Here is a 22,358-nt window from a genome sequence, read left to right as displayed (position 1 = left end):
GAAAGGAGGAAAAAGAAAAGAAAAAAAGAATCAGAGGAGAAAATTAAAGGTTAATACCCTTCGTGGATAACAACATAACAGCTAATGGAATCCAATAATAAATAAAAGGATAATGTATCATGAGCAAATAACGTTTACCCCAGAAATTCAAGGGCAGTTTTAATTTGAAAATCAACCCATTTAATTTGTCCTTTTAACAAAATGAAGGAGAAAAATTATATGATCATTTCAATAGATAGCGAACAGCACTTTTTTTTTTGAGACAGGGTCTTGCTACATAGTTCAGGACGGCCCTGAACTCACTATGTAGCCCAGGCTGGCCTCAAACTCACAGCGATCCTCCTACCTCAGCCTCCCAAGTTCTGGGATTACAGGCGTGCGCCACCATGCCCGACTATCGCTTGTCAAAATTCAACACCCATTCGCAATGAAAGTTCTTGGCATACAAGTAAAAATTATCCTCTGTGATGAAGGATATGTACAAAAAAGCCTACAGCTAACATCATACTTTAAGGTGAAAGGCTTGTTTCTTGTTAAGGCTGAAAAAACAATGGAAAGAATTATTGCTGTTAATACTTTTTTCAACATCAAGCTGGTGGTTCTTGCCTTTGTAACATGGCATGAAAAAGAAGTAAAATAGTCCCTCATTGCAGGTGATCTGACTATTCATATAGAAAGATGCCTGCAGAATCTATAAAACAACTACTATAAGTAACAAATACTACTTTGCAAAGTCACAAATCCATCATATTCTTATATATTAACAGTAAACTATCAGAAATAAAATTGTAATAAATTCCAATTAGTTAATAGGAACAAAAAATAAACCACATAGGAATGGAACTAACAAAAGAATTTAAAACATCTACACTGAAATCTATAAAGCACTACTGAGAGAAATTAAGGATCTAAATAAATTGAGAAATATATCTGTGGCCTGGAAAACTCAATTACTACATAAGATATCAATTTTTTCCAAAAATTATTTATAAATTAAATATAATCCCAATCAATACTGCACTAGGTCTGCCAGGCACATGCCTGTAACCTCAGCACTTGGGAGGCTGAGGAGGATTCCCATGAGTTCAAGGCCAGCCTGAATGAAACACAAAGTGAAACTTTTGTCTTAAAAAACCAAAAAAATTAAAAAAAAATACCTGATTGCACTAGGTCTGATTTATAGAAACTGACAAGTTAATTTTAAGTTTTATATGAAAATGCTAAGACCTCAGAATAACTAAAGTAATTTTAAGGAAGAAGAACAGAGGATTTACTCTCTGTGATTTTAACTATAGATGCTAGAGATCAAAATGTGAGGCTGGAGAATAGTCACACATATCACTGCAGCAGAACTCCAAGTCTGGAAACAGACAAATATGATAAGGTCAATTGTTTTTGGACCAAGGAGACAAAGGCAATACAATGGGTAATGCAATGTCTTTTTCTTTCTTTCTTTCTTTTTTTTTTTTGTTGGTACCAGGGATCAAACTCCGGACCTTGTGCTTGCAAAGCAGGCGACGGGAACCACTGAGCTAAATCCCTGCCCCCGGGATTTTAATGTCTTTTTAATAAATGCAGATGGAAAGACTGAGTATTCACATAGAAAAAATTTGAACATCAACTCCTTACCTCATACCATACACAAAAATTAACAGTACAGCAACCATAATCCTAACTGTAAAACCTAAAATTGCAAAATTTCTAGAAGGAAATCCCTGCCATGCTAAGGTAGATAAAGGTTTCTTATCTAGAACACAAGACGAATGAACTACAAAGGAAAAATCAATAAATTATATTTCACCAAAAGAATTCCATCCTTCTAGAGATACTCTTGAGAAAAGTCAAGCTGGGCCGGGGATTTAGCTCAGTGGTTCTGGCGCCTGCCGTGCAAGCACAAGGTCCCGAGTTTGATCCCCGGTACCAAAAACAAAGAAACAAACAAGAAAAGTCAAGCTACAAACTGGAAAAAAACATGGACAACACAAATATCAGACAAAAAACTTATATCCAGAGCATATCAAGAAAAAAGTCCAACAAAAAAAGCAGACCCATGATTCTAGCATGCACTTCACAAAAGAAGACTCACAAATGGCCAATAAGCACATGGAGATGCTGATGCAGTAAGTCATCAGGGAAATGGAAATTAAATCCCCAGTGAGACAACACTGCATATCTAGTAGGACATCTACTAAAAAGACCAACCACACCAAGTGTTGGTGAGGACAGGGAGCAACTGGAACCCTCATCTACTGCGAGAGAGGGTGAAACAGTACAACCACTCCAGGAAGGTCAGGAGGTTCCTAGAAAGCTAAACATACAACTCCCTACATAGCCTAGCAATTCTGCTACTAGGTATTTACTCCAAATACTGAAGACAGCTCTATGTGTAACAGCTCAAAACTGGAAACTACAGTACTCAAATGTCCACCAACAAACTGGATACCATACAATGGACTACTCAGTAATAAAAAGGGAACAAAGTATCGATACAACCAATGTGCAAACTTTTATAACCATTATGCTGAGTCAAAGAAGCCAGAGAGAAAAGTACATACTGTATTGTATAATATACTTTAAAAATGCAAACTTACCTACAATGATGAAAAACAGACCCATGTTTGCCTGGAGGGCCAGAGAGAATGATGGATTTCAAGATGTTTTCAAAATCAAACCAGGGCCTTTGTACTGAGCTACATCTCTAGCTCTCTGCCCCCCACCCCCCCACCACTTTTTTCTTGTTGTTCTGAGGCAGGGTATTGCTAATTCACTGAGTTGCCCAGGCTGGGTCTGGAACTTGTGATCCTCCTGTCTGAATCTTCCAGAGTGCTGGGATTACAGGCGTATGATACCACACTCAGCTAAACTATAAACTTTGAATACTGCAATTCATTGTACATCATTTATGCCTCAATTAAGCTGTAAAAATATTTTCAATACCAACATACTTTAGTGCACTATCACATTCATTAAAGGACAGTGCAAACCTTTCTCTGAATGACTGGCAGGACCATGTAGTTTACCATCCAAGCCAGGAAATGTATGCAAGTCGGAGTGGGAGCTAAAAATAAGCAGCAGTGTTAAGGCATCCACAGCCGGCTGTGTGAACTGGCACTGCCCTGGGAAAATCAGCACGTAGGCCTTGGGAACAGCCAATGCCCAGTCTATTCTTGGTGCGATTAGATACTTCCTGCATAAAGTTCGCCCTCGAGTTTACTCCTCAGAAACAGCAGAGCTGGAAGCAGGTGAGGTGGTGGCACCACGGCCTGTGCCCTTCTCCCTCAGAGGAAGCGGTTGGCTCTCAGGCAGTTCAGGCACAGGGCACTCACCAACTCCCTGTCTCCAAGGTTAACGTCCTTGTTTAAGCTCCACTCTTGTTGATGAAGAAGAAATCAAAGGACAGGGTGGGGGCCATGCCCACTCCTATTTTCCAAACGTCTCATTATCCTGACCCACCCTCTATAGACCTCGCAATCAGCCCATGGAGAAGGCAGTGCCAACTTTCCTGAGACAAAGTCCAGCAGGGATGGAGCTGGGACGGGCCAGCCCTGGGAGCAGCTCTGCCGAGGGCACATCGTACACAGCCTGCCTGCAGGGCCAACCCTCAAGGCCTGCAGAGACCAAGTCCCCACCGCCCCTCTGTTCACCTCCTGTCTACAAACCGGTGGGGTGGGGTCATAGTTCATTTCTGAGTCTACACTTCAAGCCCGTCACTCATCTTCAGTCGTAGAGGGGAGAAACGACTCAGTGAATGGACAGCCCAGGCTCCTGCCACACAGCCAGCCTTCGCCTTAATTTGCAAGTTGGGGGGGGGGGGTCATGTCACTGTACACTGTACCTATTCTGAAATACCAGGTTCTTCTGAGACAAGAACCAATACAGGATGGCTTTCCCACATAATTCCCTAGGGAATTAAACCATTTTTTTCTAACTTCTTCACATTAGAACACAAAACAGACAGGAGCTGGCTCAGTCACACCGCTGGCACATCTACCAAAGAATGCCAGGTAAAGAATAAGCACAAGGATTAATTTCTAAGCAAAGTCCCATCAGACCCATGTACCTCTGCTCCAGGTCTTTTCTCAAAGACTTCTGCCCTCATGAAACAGTCTCACAACTGTTCCCTGTTTTCTCTGTCATTTGTAATAAAGATAAGCAAAACAAGTGTTAACAGTAAGCACACGCACGCACACATGCATGCACACACACTTGCTGAGAAGGCCGTTTCACCAGTGCCAACCCCACCACACTATAACCACAGAGCCCAGCACGCGGCAGCACCCGCTCCCACCCCACACCAAACCCCTCATATCCTCACTCCGGGACCCAGCACACACTGGCCGGGCCACCAGGGGAGGCTGAGTCCTCTCTCTGCCTGCCTGAGACTGTGAGAGTGGCCCTAGGGCCTCAAGAGGAGGACCTGGCTCTGGGACAGGCCATGTCACAGTCCTGGCTGCCTGCAGCGCAGCCCCGCACTCGGTAAACACACAGCCACCAGCCCAGTGCAGCACCTGCCTCTTCCTGCTCCTTGAGCTAGGGCCGTGCAATGAAACGCACTGGGTCAACCGCCTCTGCAGGGCCCTCCCAGCTCCTCCACTGTCACAGGCAGGCTTATCACAGCACTTCCTCCGCTCAGCACCCAGCCTGTCCCGGGACCTGTGGAAACTGCCGGCCCCGCCACCATGGGAAGCCATGCAGCCCCAAAGGGCAGCCGTAGCAGAGGGCAAAGGCAGACAGCTGGCACACGGGCCAGGGGTTCTGCCCGGCACACCCAAGAGGCTTCACACCTGAGAGGGCTCTGGGGACCCACAGACACAGCCCCCAGCTGGGCTGGCAGTCACAGAACGGGCAGTCTTCTGTGCAGGGACCTGCCCACCAGACGGCTTCCTCTCCAGCCAGTGACCGGCCCAGAGGGTTACCCAGGAAATATGTGAGACCCGAACACGCGAAGCAGGAAAGCCAATGCGGAAATGTGAAGAAAGGTCATGGTTCCTCGCAGGCTGAGGAGCAGCCCTGACCCTGTGCAGACTGACTGACGCCTGCTGGACACAGCAGAGAACTGCAAGGCCACACAGCCATCAGGCAGGCCCACCAGGAGCTCTCACTGATTCCTCAAGGGAAAGCTAGAGAGACTCGACTTTAAACAGCTGGCAACGCCACTTCGGTCCACTCCACAACTCCCTGTCATCCAGCTAGCAACTGAAGGCATCTTCCGGGGTGAGTTACACTGGGTGTTTCTGTTGAATTTTATTTTCCCTGCTTTTATTGGTTGTAACCTGACAACTTTTGTGACAGTCTTGAATGAGGGCCCTAGGAATCAGTAAGGGAAAATTCTCCAGAGATGCCTGGCATACGCATAGGGTACTAGGAGACTCACCCTGAATGTGGTGGCACCACCCAACAGGCTGGCCCAATGGGACAATGAGAACACACGCTCGACTCTTGCTGCTGCTTCTGCTTCTGCTGCCGCCGCTGCCACTACCCAAGGACATTAGACTACAAATTCTTCAGCTTTCGATTACAGACTCATACCAGCAACTCTTCCAGGCCTTCAGCCTTGGACTAGAACTCCGGCCTTGGCCCTCTTGTTATGAGGCTTCCAGCTTCTTGGATTGAGCAGCCACTGGTTTCCCTGGGCCACTGTGACTTTCCAGCCTCTGATCCTGAAAGCCAATCTAATAAATCCCCTCTTAGAACCATCAGGGTCTCCTGTAGTTTGGGCTGGCCTTGAACTTACTAGGTAGCCCAGGCTGTCTTCGAACATTCAGCAATCCTCCTGCCTCAGCCTCTGGAGTGCTGAGATTACAGGGGTGCGGCACCACATCCAGCTCTGCTGGATGTTATTGGTGCTCTTTTTAGCACTATCCATGAAGATGACCTCTTCTAAAGTCCTTTAAAATTCCTAAAAATCAGGATAAGCACTAAATGTCAGAAAGATGAAGTCTCTTGTTCCATAGTTTACCTTGTGAAATAGCTGAGTCCCACACACTATTTCAATAGCATCACCTGGGAAAAAGAACCTAACAACTCTCTTCTCTGCATACCTCACGGTTGCTCTGATCTGGTCATTTCAGGGCACTGGCAGCAAGGCCTGCCAGATCCCCACCCTAAAGCTACGCAGTGTGGCATCGGACCAAGTGCCAGCTGGCAGGAAATCTGCACAGTGCTATGTCGTGTTTTGGGGAAGTCACTCAAGAGTCGCTTATCCTTTCTGTGCCGAGGGTTTCTTCTGGCAGCCTAGTGAAGTCTATGGGCCCCTTCTCAAAATGACTTATTTACGTGCAAAAAGTACAACACTTATGACCACAATGGAAGCCCATTTTAATAAAATACACTCATACCCAAAGAGCACTTTGGGGAGTGGCAGAGTTTCATGGACATGGCCTGCCAGGCTACGCATACTTTCTTCTCTCCTGCCTCTCCCCAAAGGAGCCATGGTGGTGACTGGTGCTCTGGCAGCCAGCCATCCTGCACCAGGAAGGTCACCCTCAGAAAGGAGGGCACGCTCAACCCAAGAGTCCTCCCCTGAGCTCTGCCACTTTTCTAGCAAGATCCTCAACTGGACAGACAAACCTGTACATATGATACTGAGAGTGAATCAATGTACTTGACCAGTCGGCCACAGTCCACCACAGGGCAAGGCATGCGCTATGATGACAACCAACATCAGAGACCCAAGACCTAGGAACGATCAGGGTAGAACCCTAAGAAAAGCACAATACAAAATCCTACACATACTGATCCATGTGTAAGGTATATAAAAGTTCATGTTTCCTTAGGAAAAAGTCCAAAGGAAACAAGAGGAAAGAAAGCAACTGCTGAGCTACAGTGGGAATATAAATTTCCTTTCAGTGATTTTTGATATTTAAGCACTTTAAAAATAAGTAGAAAAGGGCTGGGGATTTAGCTCAGTGGTTTCGCTGCCTACTGCGCAAGCGCAAGGACCCGAGTTCGATCCCCGGTACCTAAATAAATAAATAAATAAGTTGAAAAAAAATAAGTTCAGCTAGCCATGCCACAAGTTTGAGGCTAGCCTGGGCTACAAAGTGTGGCCCTGTCTCAAAAATAAACACAGGGCAACCCACTTTCCAGTCCCCCTCTGTCTCTCTTAGACAGAAGCTTGCTTTCTCTCAATAAATTTTTCCTACACTTAACACCTCCATTGTTCCTAGAATTCATTCTTCAATTTTAGAGAACACGAACTCGCATTGCAGATATCTAGCAGGTTTGGGAGTTGCATCTCTTCCCCCTGTATCTTTCGGAGGTCTTCCACCAGATTACTGGTTACTGGTCGGAGGTAAGAGTTTTCTTTTGTAGGTTCGAATGTCTTTTTGCTTCATAGATTGTAACTTTTGTTTCACAGATTCTGGCCTTTGTTTTGGCTTTTGTTTCAAGTGTCTTAATTTTAAGTTGTATGTTTTAAAATTTTTGCAAATTGCTTGTCTCTTATGATGCATTGTCCTTGGTTATAGATGCTCTAATTTCTTTCAAATTTTATTATAAATGGAACCAGTGACAAATGTGCTAGACTTCTTTTACCAGGATCCACCAGGTCGACCTTGTAAAGAGCTTATAACTGCTAAATTGCAATACGACTTCTATGTCAGATTCTGAAGTCCCCTGGACCTTCTCCTCTTTGTGGGAGGCAATTACGAGTTCCTCCTGCTAGAAACGCTTGTTGGCTACATTCATAGCAATCCTGCTGACCTTAGTATTTGGCCCATGTTTTCTTTTTTTTTTTTTTTTTTGGTACCGGGGATCAAACTCGGGACCTTGCGCTTTTGAGGCAGGCACAGGAACTACTGAGCTAAATCCCCAGCCCTGGCCCATGTATTCTTAACTGTTCCTTTAGCTTTGTCTCCTCCAGACTCAAAGCTACCCAAGATGACAATGCCTGGTGCCTACCGAGGCCTTCAGATAGACCCTCTGCAGAGTAACTAACTGACTGCCAATCACAACTAGACCCTCTTCAGCTAGAAGTAGCCAGAATGGTCTTTGCCCTTCACTCCTCACAGGAGCTAGGGATACTTCTTCAGAGAGGGTAATATTGTACATAGGTAAGTTAATTAGATACCTTCTAGGCAGTTGGACAGGGCTAGCCCAGGAGGAGCCAACATGGAGGACAGTCAAGGAGCCAACAAGGAGGACAATCAAGACACATTCACTGAAGGCCAGCATTGTAAAGGAGAGAAACTACCACACCCACCTAGGATGAACAGCAGTGATTGATATTCTCAATAGGTACCAATCACCCAGGTGGGGGGCCAAGGCCTTCCAAGTAAGATCCCTGACCCACCCCTTTCCACCAAAACTTCTTGCTCATTCCTTGTACGCTTGCTACGTGACTTGTTTCCCCATTGGATCCCCACTTAATCAATATTACCTAAGCAACTATACTTGTCATAATCTTATTGGTTGCTCATAGTTTTGTCCACCTTGTGATTTCTCATTGGATCAATATTACCTAAGCAACTGTACTTGTAATCTTACTAGTTGACTATAGTTTTGTCCCACCTTGAACCTGCCTCACCTCACAGCTTTGTCCCATAAAACACCTTTGAGAAGTTGGGTGAGGGCCAGGGATTTAGCTCAGTGGTTCCACCACCTGCCTCACAAACTCAAGAACCTGACTTCAATCCTTGGTACCAAAAAAAAAAAAGAGTTGGGTTAGCGGGCAGCTCACTTTCCAGTCCTCCTTCTGTCTCTTTTAGAAGCTTTCTTTCTCTCAATAAACTTTTCCTACTCAAAAAAGAAAATTAAGGGGCCGGGGATTTAGCTCAGTGGTGCCACTGCCTGCCTCGTCTGGCTCAAAAAGTGCAAGGTCCCGAGTTCGATCCCTGGTACAAAAAAAAAAAAATTAAGGCCAGGGATTTAGCTTAGTGGCACTGCCACCTGCCTCACAAGTGCAAGATCCTGAGTTCAATCCCCAGTACCCAAAAAAAAGGAAAAAATCATTAATAAAAATAAGTTAATAAAATGACCCAGCATGCTGGTATCTGGTTTTTATTTTTTTTATTTTTTATTTTTGGTACCAGGGATTGAACTCAGGTCCTTCCACTTGCGAGGCAGGTGGCAGAACCACTGAGCTAAATCCCTGGCCCTGGTTTTTATTTTTATCATGGTACTGGGGATTGAACACAGGCCCTCACACTGAGCTACATTTCCAGCCTTATTTTTTTTGGAGGGGGTTAAGGAGACAAGGTCTCTCTGTCATTCAAGCTGGTTTTGAAGTCACTATGTACCCCAAGATTGGCCTCAAACTCACAGCAAACCGGAGTGCTGGGATGACAGGCATGCGCCACCTTGCTCAGCTACAGTCTGGTACCTGGGGGGCTCGTGCCATGGTTTCCCAGCAAATAGGGCTCCCCAGATTCCATGCCCTGAGCCTTCTGCCTCGCTGATCTCCCACGTCCCTGTCTGCAGAGGCCCTGTCCTCCTCATCCACTCACTCCTCCAGGCCAAGAGTGCTGCTTTCTCACCACTCCCACCGCAGCTGCACCTTTGCTAGCTACTCATCATGGGCACCATGATGTCCCTTCCCATCTGAGAGGCTGCAAAGTCTCTCAAGGCACAGGACACATTATTTTATTCATTCCCTATGCTCTTCAGGGACCAGGACAGAGTTTGCCATGAAATGGGGCTGCTAAAAAAGAGGAAAAGCAAGTTTTTCTAAAACTCGCACCTTTTCCAATTGTTCTTGCGGATGTGGCCAGGGTAAGGCCTGACTTCTGGACAGACAATCCCTGCAATCCCCCACAATGAACAAGAACGTCTCGAGCTGCCAGTCCTGCTGGGTGCACACACAGCAGCACAGCAGGCTGGCACTGCCCTCCCCAAAGGTGCCCACGCAGCGTGAGGGCACCAGCCCACAGCAAAGGCCCCCCTCCCCAGGGCGAACGTCTCATTTGTTGTTTTTCTGGTCTTTATGACTTTTTTCTTTATAATTTATTGGTTTGCTTACTTACATTTTTAAATCACATATATATGCATATTAATGAGAATGTAAGGAACCCTGAATTCTAGTGCCTTTCTGTTCACATTCTAAAAGTTTAAAAAAAAAACAAAAAATAAACATAGAAACTAGTCAGCAAACAGAAAAGTGGAACTGATCATTAATCTAAGAACTGGTTCTAAAGAAAACAAAAATTTGGGCCAGGGATTTAGCTCAGTGGTTCCGGCGCCTGCCTCGAAAGCGCAAGGTCCCGAGTTCGATCCCTGGTACCAAAAAAAACAGAAAACAAGAAAACAAAAATTTTAAGAAATGTGACAAAAAAGCAAACTTAACAAATAAAATTAGTAATGAAAAAAGGATCTAACCAAAGACACAGATGCTTAAAGTGCACAATAGCACATGCCGTGTGGAATGAGTAAGAATGTAAATTACAGAAATTAGCTCAAGTAAAATATTCACAGTATCAAAAAGCAAGAAATTGGGCCGGGGATTTAGCTCAGTGGTTTTGCTGCCTGCTGCACAAGCGCAAGGACCTAAGTTTGATCCCCGCCCCCCCAAAAAAAGGCCAAGAAATAAACCTTTCAGGAAAATGATCACTCATGGCCTTATATCCCTAAGAAATCTTCATGACATAATTTGAAGTGAATTCTCTCATATATTCAAGAAATAACCAATCCCAAAGCTATATAAAATGTTCCAGAACACATAAACTCATAGAAAATTACTAAATAAATTTTTAGGAAGCCAGTTTAACTCATAGAACACAACACAGGCTACCCCAAAGAAACTATACTCACCAATGAGAATATTCTAAACACAAAATCAGGGAGTGAGATTTAATATTACACCAAGAATAATTTATTATTAGAAAATATACAAATAACTAAAACCAAACTGAACACCTAAATTAATCCCCTAAACACTCCAATGAAATTCAACACCTGCTCCTATTACAAATTACAAATCAGGCCGGGGATTTAGCTCAGTGGTTTTGCTGCCTGCTGCACAAGTGCAAGGACCTGAATTCCATCCCCAGTACCAAAAAAAAAAAAAAAAAACAAACAAACAAAAAAAAAAAATCACAAATCGAAGACTAATCCATTCCCATGGTTTAAAATGCCACTCCCCAACCAGCAAGTAAACAATAAAATTAATGCAGAAAAAAGTACAAATACTGTACTCTAAGTAGAATGAGGAATACGGAGAAACCATCAGCAAAGCATGACTTACTGGATAAGCCACAAAGTGAAACCAAGAGCAACTGCACTAAGACAAAAAAAGTGGAAGTTTAAATGGAGAGGAAAAATCCTCATTCATACCAGCAACATCAACAATCAAGCCACAGACAGAATAAGATAAAGCCAAGCTTAAAAATGCCTGAAACTAACACTAACCCAAAATGTCACACATGGGAACTAGCACAGAGAATCAACAACGGGGATCTCATCTTATTAAAAAGCTTCTTTCTGCGCAGCAAGAGAAACCACCAAGAGAGCTAAGAGACAACCTACAATGTGGGAAAAAATTTTAGCAGCTGTTCCTCAAAGGACTACTATCTAGAATATATAAAGAACTAAAAAAAACAGAGCCCCCAAATTCAAAAGACCCAATTCAAAAATGGGCATCTGAAATGAACAGACATTTCTCAGACAAAGAAGTAAAAGCAGCCAATAAACATATGAAAAAATGTTCAACATCACTGGTCATTTCAAGAGATGCAGATGAAAACAACACTGAGATTCCACCTCACCCCAGAAAGAGTGGCTGCTATTAAGAATCAACCAAAACAGCCCAAATGCCCGTCAACTGGAGACTGGATCAAGAAAATGTGGTATTTTTATAAAATGGAGTACTACTCAGCCATAAAAAATGAGAAATTAGAGACATTTATAGCTAAGTGGATGCACATTGAGGCCATACTCTTAAGTGAAATAAATAAGACACACATGTGTAAATACCAAATAGTTTCTCTGGTGTGACAAACTGAAAGTGTAAATAAGGACTAAATGTATAATAGGTCATGTGAAATAGGAAGAAAAGGGGCAACGGGGAAGGAAGTGGGAGGGCTAGGGGAAAGGACAGAAGGGAATGGGATTAATATGAGAAAATGGAAAAATAGGAACAAAATCTTTGTAAATAGGGAGGACTGGAGGGGTTGAAGGGAGGGCTGGGCAAGGGTGAAAAATAAGAACCAAGAGAGACTATGTAAAGGTGCAAATTTCCAATGATGAATGTCATTATATTGTATACCTAAAATGTACCAATGATTAGAATGAATAATCGATAATGTAAAATAGGAAGAAATGGTCCAAAAGGGTAGGGGTAGTGGGAGGGGCAGGGGAAAGGAAAGAAGGGAAAGGAAAAATGATGAGAAATGGAAAAAATGGAAATAAAGTCTTTGTAAATAGGGAAGGGTGGAGGGCGTGAAGGGAGGGCTAGGAATGGGGAAAAAATAAGAACCAAGATGCATTATGTAAAGGTACAATTCCCAATGAGAAATGTAATTGTGTTGTATACCTACAATGTACCAATAAAAGAATTTAATACAAAAAAAAAAAAAAAAAAAGAATCAACCAATAACAAATGCTGGCGGGGCTGTGGGGAGAAAGGAACCCTGCTCCACTGCTGGTGGGAGTGTAGACTGGTGCAACCACTGTGGGAGTCAGTATGGAGATACCTCAAAGAACTAGGACTGGAAGTCCCATTTGACCCAGCTCTTCCCCTGCTCGGTATATTCCCCAAAGAATTAAAAGAATCATACCACAGTGATATATGTGCACCCACGTTTATAGCGGCACAGTTTGTAATAGCTAAAAACTTGAAAACAGCCCAAGTGCCCATGAACTGGAGACCGGATAAAGACAACGTGTTTTTTTTATAAAATGGAGTACTACTCAGTCATAATGAATGAGAAACTAGAGTCATTTATAGCTGAACAGATGCACATTGAGGCCATACTCTTAAGTGAAATAAATAGGACACACATATGTAAATACCAACTAGTTTCTCTTGTGTGAGAAACTGAAAGTATAAATAAGAATCAAGGGCCGGGGATTTAGCTCAGTGGTTCTGCCACCTGCCTCTTGAGCACAAGGTCCTGAGTTCGATCCTCAGGACCAAAAAAAAAAAATGTAAGATAGCCATTAAATAACGATGCACACTTAGATCAATGGGCATGGAAAAATGTCCACCAAAAATCGTTTAGGAGAAAAAAGGTATGAAAGAAATTAGTATATCTCAAGGTGTATGCAGGTAAAGACCAAGATATACAATGAGTATCTGTCTATCCCCAAAGGGTGCAATCACATGACTTTATACCCTTACAATCCCTTGCACAACGTACTATATAACATAGTATAACATAGGGCTCGGGATGTAGCTCAGTGGTAGAATACTTGCCTACCACATGCAAGGTCCTAGGTTCAATCCTCAGACTGAAAAAAAGAAAATATGTAGCTTTTATAAATTTGGAAGAGAAAAAGTTTAAATGTAATAAATAAAAGAAGGTTGGGGCTGGGGATTTAGCTCAGTGGTTCCAGCGCCTGCCTCACAAGAGCAAGGACCCAAGTTCGATCCCTGGTACAAAAAAAAATGTCAGCCTATTCAAGACCCTTCCTGTCTCTCAGGAGCTATTCCTATTCCCCAATAAATTTTCCTACTCTTTAAATAAATAAAAAAATAAATAGGAAAGAGAGAGAGAAAGAAAGAAAGACAGAGACAGAACATAGTTCTGTTTTTGAGGTGCCCCTATGGTTGTTTTTCAACTTCTCTAACATACTTTTCTACATTTTCCAAACTACATCACAAAATTTAAAAAAAAAAAAAAAGCTTCTGTACCAAATGGTTAAAATGAAAATTACATCATATTAGGAAAAAGGTCATTTGGACCCTCTGGTTCTTTTGTGCTTACATGTGCCAAATTCTGTTATTCTCCAACCACAGTATTATTCTCAGTTTTAGAGTCAAAATTTATCAGGAAGCATTCCAATCAGAAAGAAAAGTGCAAACAAGTATGAAAAAGTATCAAGTGCTTGCAAGCTCTATTCAAATCAAAAAGGAGAGGGCTGGGGATTTAGCTCAGTGATTCCACCGCCTGCCTTGAAAGCACAAGGTCCGGAGTTCGATCCCCAGTACCAAAAAAATAATAATAATCAAATCAAAAAGGAGAGCCACGCATGCTGAAGAATGAGTTTTTTGGTTTTACTGTTGTTGTTTTTCTTTTTTCCAGTACCGGGGATTGAAGTTAGGACCTTGCGCTTGCAGGGCTGGCAAGGTGCCACTAAGGTAAATCCCCAGCCCTTTTTTACATAAGATTTTTTTACTTTTTATTTTTTCCCCATCGGACTCAGGACCTTGTGCTTGCCAGGCAGGTGCAGCGCCACAGAGCTACATCCCTGGTCCGATGCTGCAGAATGAGAAAAAGAAGTGTCAGAAGTACAACTCTTACCGTGAAGCTGTTGTTGACGTTTTTGGTGCTTGATTCGGCCACGCTGGCATCTGTTAGGTCCACCTCATCAAATATGATGGACTGGAGAGAGAATCATGGGGCTCAGGCACACAAGACAGGCATCCCAAGCGCCGGGCGTGCCCACCTCCTCCACCCTGGCAAGTTCAGATTCCCTGAGACCGTGGCCTCCGATCAGTAAACCAATGGCAAATCGATGCACCCACCCACCTGCGGCTCACAGGGATACTGTGTGATTTCTTTAACTACAGGAGTTCATTAGTGATGGCATTGGTGGAAAGAAATACAAAAATTTAAAACCCAATGCTGACTCTTCTGCTTTTATTTTTTGTATCAAACATTATTTTAAAACCAATATTTCACATGTAAATACAACTTTGTCCTCAGGCAGTCCACCTGAAAGAAAGCCCCAGACAGCCAAGGACCCTCCATCCTTCCTGCAGCTTTAGTTTCCCAAGTCAGTACATTTAGAGGTTAAAATAAATTATCCAAAGAATAAGAGACAGGCCCTCAACAGCAGGGCAGAAAACCTTGGAGCCCAGCAGAAGAAATTTCGTCCTGAAGAGTGACAGCCAGGGTCCATCCAAGGCTTGGGGACTAGTCATGGGGAGCCCCACTCTCTTCTCCTCTTTCTCCCAAGTGCCCACCTCTCTGTTCTTACCATTCTCTCTGTTCTAAGATGACTCTATACGAAACTCCTGAAGGAAAAACTAGTAACTAAAAGAAGAAATTCATCCTTTTTCTCTGAGGTTCAACCTTTTAAGTAACCTATGGCCAGACCCCTTTCTAAACAAGGTGCTTTTTTCCCTTTCAATTTTAGCCAAACTCTCTAGGGATGTGTCTCAAAAATGTAAATGATTCCTAGTCCTTGTATTTTCAATACCAAAATATCAGTACTGCCGCCAAAACTGATAGAAAACTACAGATGCTTGGAATCCCGGCCAGCACACTTTTGACATGCCTGGCACCATGCTCATGGAAGCAGCAGCAGCAATGCCCCCCCCCTCCCGCTGCACCCGGCACTGAGAAAGTAGACTGTGTGCTGGAAAGCCTTGAAACAACAAACTCCACCTTTCTGCTTACACACTGAGGCCCCATTTACTTCAAAACAAACTTTTAAGCTTGTAATAAGAGATCCGCAAGCCTTGGACCCCCACCTCTCTGAAAGGAAGATATTCAACTGTGGTTAACTCTGTGACCCTGTTCTGCTTTCCTCACTGGTAACAAATGACAACAGAAAAATTTAAAAAATATAAACTTTATAAGAGTAAAATAGGCCTTGAGACATATAAGACCTGACACCCTGAGTATTACAAAACTACCTGGAAGTAATGTCTGTGACTCGGAGCTCCCTTCACTCTGCCTGCCCTCAGAGACTCAGTCCCCACACCACAGGCCCTGGGATGTCCCTCTCGGGCCTCACCTTTGCAGTTTTGGCGTAGTATAGCGTTCGCCCTCGAAGCTTAAAGTATCTCCTTTTTGATCGCTGGAATGAATTGTTCTGTTTGGTCAGCATCCCCTCTTTGATGATGGTCTGAAAGTATAGAAAGATATCGATGAACATGCGTGCTGAAGGCACCCTTTGCCTACTGGCTGAAACTCGCCCTGCTGGGCCCAGGCACACTTGTGTCTCCAAGGGCCGAGCAGCCTACCAGGGCAATGGTTCTCACATGCACCCAGACCTTGACCCATGCACAGGCCGAGGGTGCTACTGGGGATGGCAGAGGCGGGACACCAACTCTGCAGGGTAACAGCACACCTGTGCTGGGCAGAGTGGCAGAGCCTCTAGGTGAGCCTTGGATATGCCAGCAGACTAGTGGAGGGGAAACTGAGACTCGCAGGACTGTAGTAAGTGGCAGCTGGGAGGACAACGGAGACAAGAAGCCAGCACATTCTTCAGCTTTAGCATTTGGTATTTTTCAGCTATTCTTGGCCCTGTCTCCGTGTTCTCTGGCCTCCTGCCATTTCTCAGGATCCTGTTGCCAAATCTTCTACGTCCGTTGCTCTAGGGTTCAGCGTAGCTCCAGGCCTGCGCTCTACTCCATCGTCTCCATGGTTCACAGGCCAGCACTGACATTTATGCCCGGTAAGAGAGAAGTGCCATGGTCCCACTGACACACATCCCATCCTCTGGCACTGATGAGCCCACCACACAGGGGACCGTCCTCACCTCTCCAGGGAATCCAGAACTCACCCTGGCTCAATCACAAGAAGAACACAGGGACACAGCTTCTCTGGAGCTGCCCTCCCCTCATGCATCCCCCCCTGTGTGTCCTAGGGGACACTGACCCTGCACACCACTTGCAAGTCAAACGCCCAAGGAACTACTCCATCATGAGATACCCTGAAGCCATTAACACAGCGAAACCAACAAACAAGGGACAGGGACATGGCTCAGTGGATGGCACCTGCCTAGCATGTATGAGGTGCTAGGTCCCATCGCAGCACCACAGGAGGAAAACATAATACTAATAAAATACACAGGAAAACCACAACCTGGCTCTCAGGTTCCTATCCCTTCCTATACTCAGGTTCCTATACTCAGGTTCCTGACAACTTCCTATACCCCACCTAGCAACAGAGTCTATTGCACAAAGGATCTCGGCATAAAACAGGGAGAATTTATAAAAATCCTGTCCAGGGACAAGCACACTGGTTCCGAGAAGTAGCTGTTCAACTGCCTAGTCCTACAATAGCCCTGCACTTTAAGTCACTTTTAAAAACAATATATGTGCAAAGTACTTAAATTTCAGGGTCCACTTAAAACTTCCTGAGATAAAATTCGTGTGAACCAGACACAGAGGTCCACGTACCCAAAGGCGCAGCACACTGGCTCCTGCAGACCCCGCCAGCCTGCTCACCACAGGGCTGGGGGCAAGCAAGCAGGCGAGGAGGCAGCAGCGAGCCCAGACGCAAGAGCAAACACACGGGGCCCAGGCAGCACCCACGGCCCAGCACACAGGCCCTGGGGTCTCCTGTCCCACACCGAAGGACAGGCTCCCTGGGCAGAGTGGACACATGTGCCAGCACCCCCCCACACCAGGCTCCTGTCACCATAGGTCCCTAGGACGAGGTCTGTGCTCTGCACCTGCCAGCCAGCTGCCCTTCCCGATGCAAGAGAAGACATGCAGAGTTCGCCTGCCCTCTCCCAGATAATGAGAGTGCCAGGAAGAAAAGAAGCAGAGCCCAGCATCACCCAGGGGAGAGGCACACACAGCAGGCTGTGGCCACTGCAGGCCGGTCCTGTTCAGAAAGAGCAAGGCATCCTTCCATCTACACACAGCCACGGCAGCCCTCATGCCTGGGCACAGCCTGAGCCCCGCCCTCTGGGGGACCTCTGTGTGGGCACCTCATTGCCCACTCACCTTCCTTACCTCTGCAGGGGAAGAAATCGCTTCCATCTCTTTCCTAAATGCAAATTTTGAAAAAGAAAAGACAACAAAACCAACAAGTCAAACACACAGAAGTTGGAAGTTATCTTTAAAGGACGGTTGCTAGAGTATTTTTTTCTTGCATCTAATATGTGAAAGAAAAAGCAAAATTAAAACACATTCCACTCTAATGTGCACACATACACACACACGCACACACACACACACACACACGCATGCACACACCACAATCTTTCAGAAAGCGGATGAGAGCCTGCAATCTTGGGCTGCCCAAGGAGACCTGCTATTCTATTTATAGAACAAGCGTGCTCAGAAAAGACTCTGGTGGGTTTTAGCGGAAAAGGCTGGGGAAAAGATAAAGACCATTTCTTTGAAGCTTTCTCAGAAACTGCATTTCTTCTGATTTGCTGCTCCCAAATACTATAGATAGGCAGCAGAATATTTTTAAACCTGATGAACTAAAAGTGGTCAAGAAAATCACACCCTGAAACCATCTGCTGTGTCGGCACTGGGCAGCCTGTAAGAGACACCGCAGGACATGCTGCTGGGCTGGCAACCTCTCCCATCATGGACCAGGCACAAGCCAGGTCCAGAGCCTGCAAGCTCACTCGGTTCTGTGCACAAACCGAAGGGTGACTCTGCTGTTCAAGCCACCTACATATCCACCCGATGGTCAGAGACAAACCCGCAACACACATGGGCACTAAGAAGATGCTCAGCCAGCAGTCAGATGGACCCAGTAAGTGGGAAAGCCTGGCTCTGCCCTCCTCCAACAGAAGGCAAGGGAGGAATTCCAAGGCAGGGCCTAAGGCAGAAGAGAACCTGAGCCCAAGATGTCCCTAGGACCACAGCCACCACTGACCAGACACACAGCTCACGGCCCAAGTTGGCAAGGCACCTCTGTGCAAGGTGTAGAGACCTGCAGCAGTCTCCGCTCCCCAAGACAGCTCTGGAAACCACCCCAAGAGGCTTCAACCAGCAGACAAAGCCCTTGTCAAACACAATCCGCCAGGTGTCCCGTGAAAGGAGTCAGTGGGGACCCCAGCACAGGGTGAGGATTCCCTCTCTTTCCTGCCGCCCCTCTTCAAACACAAGCCAGCATCTGACACAGGAGCTTGCACCACAGGAGGACAGATGGGCACACACAGTGGCACTTGGGGATGCAGTGCTGCCTCTCCACGGAAAGGCCAAAAATATCAGGTCTCAGCAGACACAAGTCATCTGAGCAGCAGGAACTCAGGGACTGTGGTGGCCATGGCTCCCAAGGCCCCTGTTGCTCCTCGGGGTAAAGAAAGAAGCCAGCAGCACAGGGCAGGAAGGAAGAATGGCCTCGGATCACTGCCCAGCCATCGTGTGGGTCGCAGGGCTCCCAATCACCCTGGTGCCCCAGATGCCTACTTTAGAAAGAGGAGACAGGACAAAGATCCCAGACAACTCCAACATGTCCAGCTCAGACTGAGAGGACATGCCGAGTCAGTAGCCAGAGGACAGCCCAGGGAGACCAGCGTGCAGCTGGCACCACTCTGAGGGCCTGAGGGGCAGGACATTCCCCAAAGGAGCTGCCTGGTCCCCTAAGGAGAAGGGGGCAGGCAGGGAAACCAGGACTGGGGACCCTGCCAGCTCTGGCTCAGGGGCACAGAGGAGGAGAGAAAGAAAGGACCATGACAAGAAAGTGGCAGACACCAGGAGAGGGAGCACACTGAGAAGATGGCACTGGGGAGGCCAGGCACAGCATTGAGGCGGCCAGTGAGGCCTTCAGGAGGCCACTGGGCATCCACCCCAGCAGACTGAGTGGTGGACAGAGGGCCAAGCCACAGAAATCACACAGGGCATGGCCCGAAGCAACAGGCAAAAGCAGAGGTGACAGGATTTCGGACTTACACGCTTCTTAACTTCCTGCAAACGTGGACTCACAGCACACATGGCACACATTGACCCAAACACCTTCAGGTGCACATCTGCAGGCTAAGTGTCTGCATGCATCCCAACTGCTCCTGATAGCAAATCCCAGAAGAGGAATTTGGGGAAACAAGCCTTGGCAGCCGGAAGCCTGATACGTGGCAGAGGTGGCCATGCAGACCCCAAGGAGGGACTGCTAGATGAAGAGTCTGAGGAGCACCAACTGTCTCCTTCCCTCGTGTGCCAGACACACACATGAGCTCTGGGCAGATTCTGGATGTCATTCAAAGGGCAACATTTTAAACTTTCAGCAGACAATATAGAAGCGTTTATTTCTTTTTTGGAGTTTTTTTTTTCCAGATAGATTACAAGTTTCCATTGAAACGAGGAAAGGTGCCTCATTCTTGTCCCCACTAATGTGAGGCAGCATGGAACCAGAAAAGAAGTCCCAAAAGAATAACACCCAGATCCCCACAAGCTGCCCGGAATTTCTGCCCTTCCCCTCCCTAAGTCACAGCCACACCCCCGCTAGGGGGCACTTCCCTTCCTCGGTGTGACTGCCGCTAACGGCCACACCCATGCCCAAACTAATCCCCTCCCTGCACTACTGCCAACACCTCAAGACCTCGATTCTCAGTGGGGTGCCCTTCATCACGGTCCCAACTTCTCAGTCCAGGTCAAAGAGACCTAGGCAGAAGTCCTGCTGGGGTGGGAGGAGGGCAAGCTGTTTAACCGGAATCAGACAACATGCGTGTATCTACTCCACCTTTCCTCCTCTTCTCTGCCTTGAATGTAGTCACGATGCCTAGTGCTACAGCAGCCATACTGAGGCCAGGAGGCAGCAAGCCTGGGTCCTGGTGCCATCAACAGGCAGCCCGCTGCATCCTGTCTGAAAGGGTCACTCTCTATCTGGTACTCAGTGCTGGTGTCCCCGGGTCAAAGGCTCCATGCTGGAAATGTCCTCACCTCAAACCACCGTGTTCACTGACCCTCTCTCGAACTGGTCCTATCCCACGCATGTCCTCCTGAGTCAGTGTTAATCCTGTTAATCCTGTCACAAAGCTAACAGAAGAATTGGGCTCCTTCAGCTCTTTCCTCCTCACTCCCAGGCCCAGCAGGCAAAGCAGTGTCATCCATTTTGCTTGTTAACTGCTGAGGATTCTGCCAGGCCCTGGTGAGCTCAGATCCCCACCTCAAGCTTCCGGAAGAGCTCCCCAAATGAGACCCAGACCCCTGCATGGGAACCTGAGAGCGCAGGTTAGAATGTGGGTCCACTTCCTGCCCAGGACCCTAAGAGCTGCAGTCTGACGAGGTTGGGGGTCCCGGAAACACCACCCTCTGCCCTGTGTGGTGGGCTCAGAACCCACCCAGACACAGAGGAGGAGCTATGCCATGATTACAGTAAGCATGGCAATTGGCAGGCTCCTCTCCCCACACCCGGCCCCTTATACCAGCTCTGTCACAGACCACACCTTGAATACACTGTGCTCTGCCTGGGGATCCTCAGTAACTCTTCTCCCAGCTGAAAACCATGAAGCTCTGGACCCAGGTCACACAGGAGCCTCCACTACAAATAAAGCTGCCTCCCAGCCAGGCCAGGCCAGGCCCTGAGCGCCCAGGGGTCTCCTTAACTCAGCCATCCCAGTGCCTTGGGAACTGTTTACAAAACACCAGCAAGGACTTATAGCTCTAATAAAAAACTCTAAAAATTAAGAACAGACTAACAACCTGACAGAAAAATACGACCAAATGTTTCACAGAAACAGAAGTACACTTAAACACAGGAAAAGATGCTCAACCTAGCTCGCAGTAAGAGAAAAACTAGTTAAAACTAGGCTACTATCCTTACCATCAATTAGACCTAAAAACAAAACAAGAACAAGATCATGCTCACATTTATCCCTCAGCTCAGCAAATCCACACCAGGGAACCAGCCCCCAAGACACCCTGGCAAAATACACAATGAGGTTTGCACTAGGCCCTTTGCTGCTAACTGCTACAGCAAAACATGGATAATAACCCAAACGCCCACCCACAGGCAAGTGGTTGAATAACCACTGGCACATTAAAAAAAACAGTAGCTCATAACCACAAAAGGCGTGACAAAGACAGCTTTACAAGCTATGACATGGTCTCCAGATGGCAGCAGGTGGAACAGAAAGATGCAGGGCTGGGTGTGGCTCCCTGGTACCCTGCTTCCCTGGCACCTGTGAGGCCCTGGGCTCCATCCCTAGCACTGCAAGGCAAAAAAGAAAAGAAAGGTCCAGCTCATAAATAGGAGGAGGGCGTGTGTGTGGATGGGGGACAAGAGAGAATAAAGCTGAGCATTCTTAAAGTTGAAAAAGAAACAACAGAAGAGTAAACCAAGATAAAAATTATTAAATGGTCACCTGGGGCGGGGTGCTGGGGCCAGACAGGGAAGTTGCCAGGCCTCTGGGAGCACGGCAGGGACAGCCTCCGAGGCTCAGCCCACCCGAGTCTGCCCAGGGCCCAGACAGCGACCATCTAGGGCCCACTGGACCTTCCCAAGGGAGACACAGCCAATGGACCCACCACCCAGGACCCTGCCAAGGAGAAGAAAGGCAGCGGCAGCACGTGCGGGGAGCCCACTGGGAGCCAGCAGCATAGTTAGAATCTGCATTTCATGCCAGCC

At 46.3% G+C, this 22,358-nt stretch overlaps 1 protein-coding gene across 13 annotated transcripts in view; it reads right to left on the bottom strand.

The window, feature by feature from the left end:
* The window catches only part of Dgkd (diacylglycerol kinase delta), an 82,286-nt gene that overhangs the window by 43,836 nt on the left and 16,092 nt on the right, over window positions 1–22,358 (bottom strand). For 11 of the 13 annotated variants that reach the window (XM_087209440.1, XM_087209442.1, XM_087209444.1 and 8 more), the window contains exons 2-3: window positions 15,838–15,948; window positions 14,397–14,477 (exon numbers count right to left, since the gene is read on the bottom strand). In XM_087209440.1, coding sequence (XP_087065566.1) covers window positions 14,397–14,477; window positions 15,838–15,948 — 192 coding nt within the window. Of the gene's footprint in view, window positions 1–2,591; window positions 4,244–14,396; window positions 14,480–15,837; window positions 15,949–22,358 lie in introns of those variants that run through there. The other 2 variants (XM_087209452.1, XM_087209455.1) reach the window with 2 other exon arrangements.

This window comes from Heterocephalus glaber, unplaced genomic scaffold (genome assembly GCF_053883595.1).
Source record: "Heterocephalus glaber isolate CG9 unplaced genomic scaffold, H.glaber_assembly_v1.0 deba00001004, whole genome shotgun sequence".
NCBI lineage: Eukaryota > Metazoa > Chordata > Mammalia > Rodentia > Bathyergidae > Heterocephalus > Heterocephalus glaber.
This window is presented reverse-complemented; position numbering and strand designations above follow the sequence as displayed.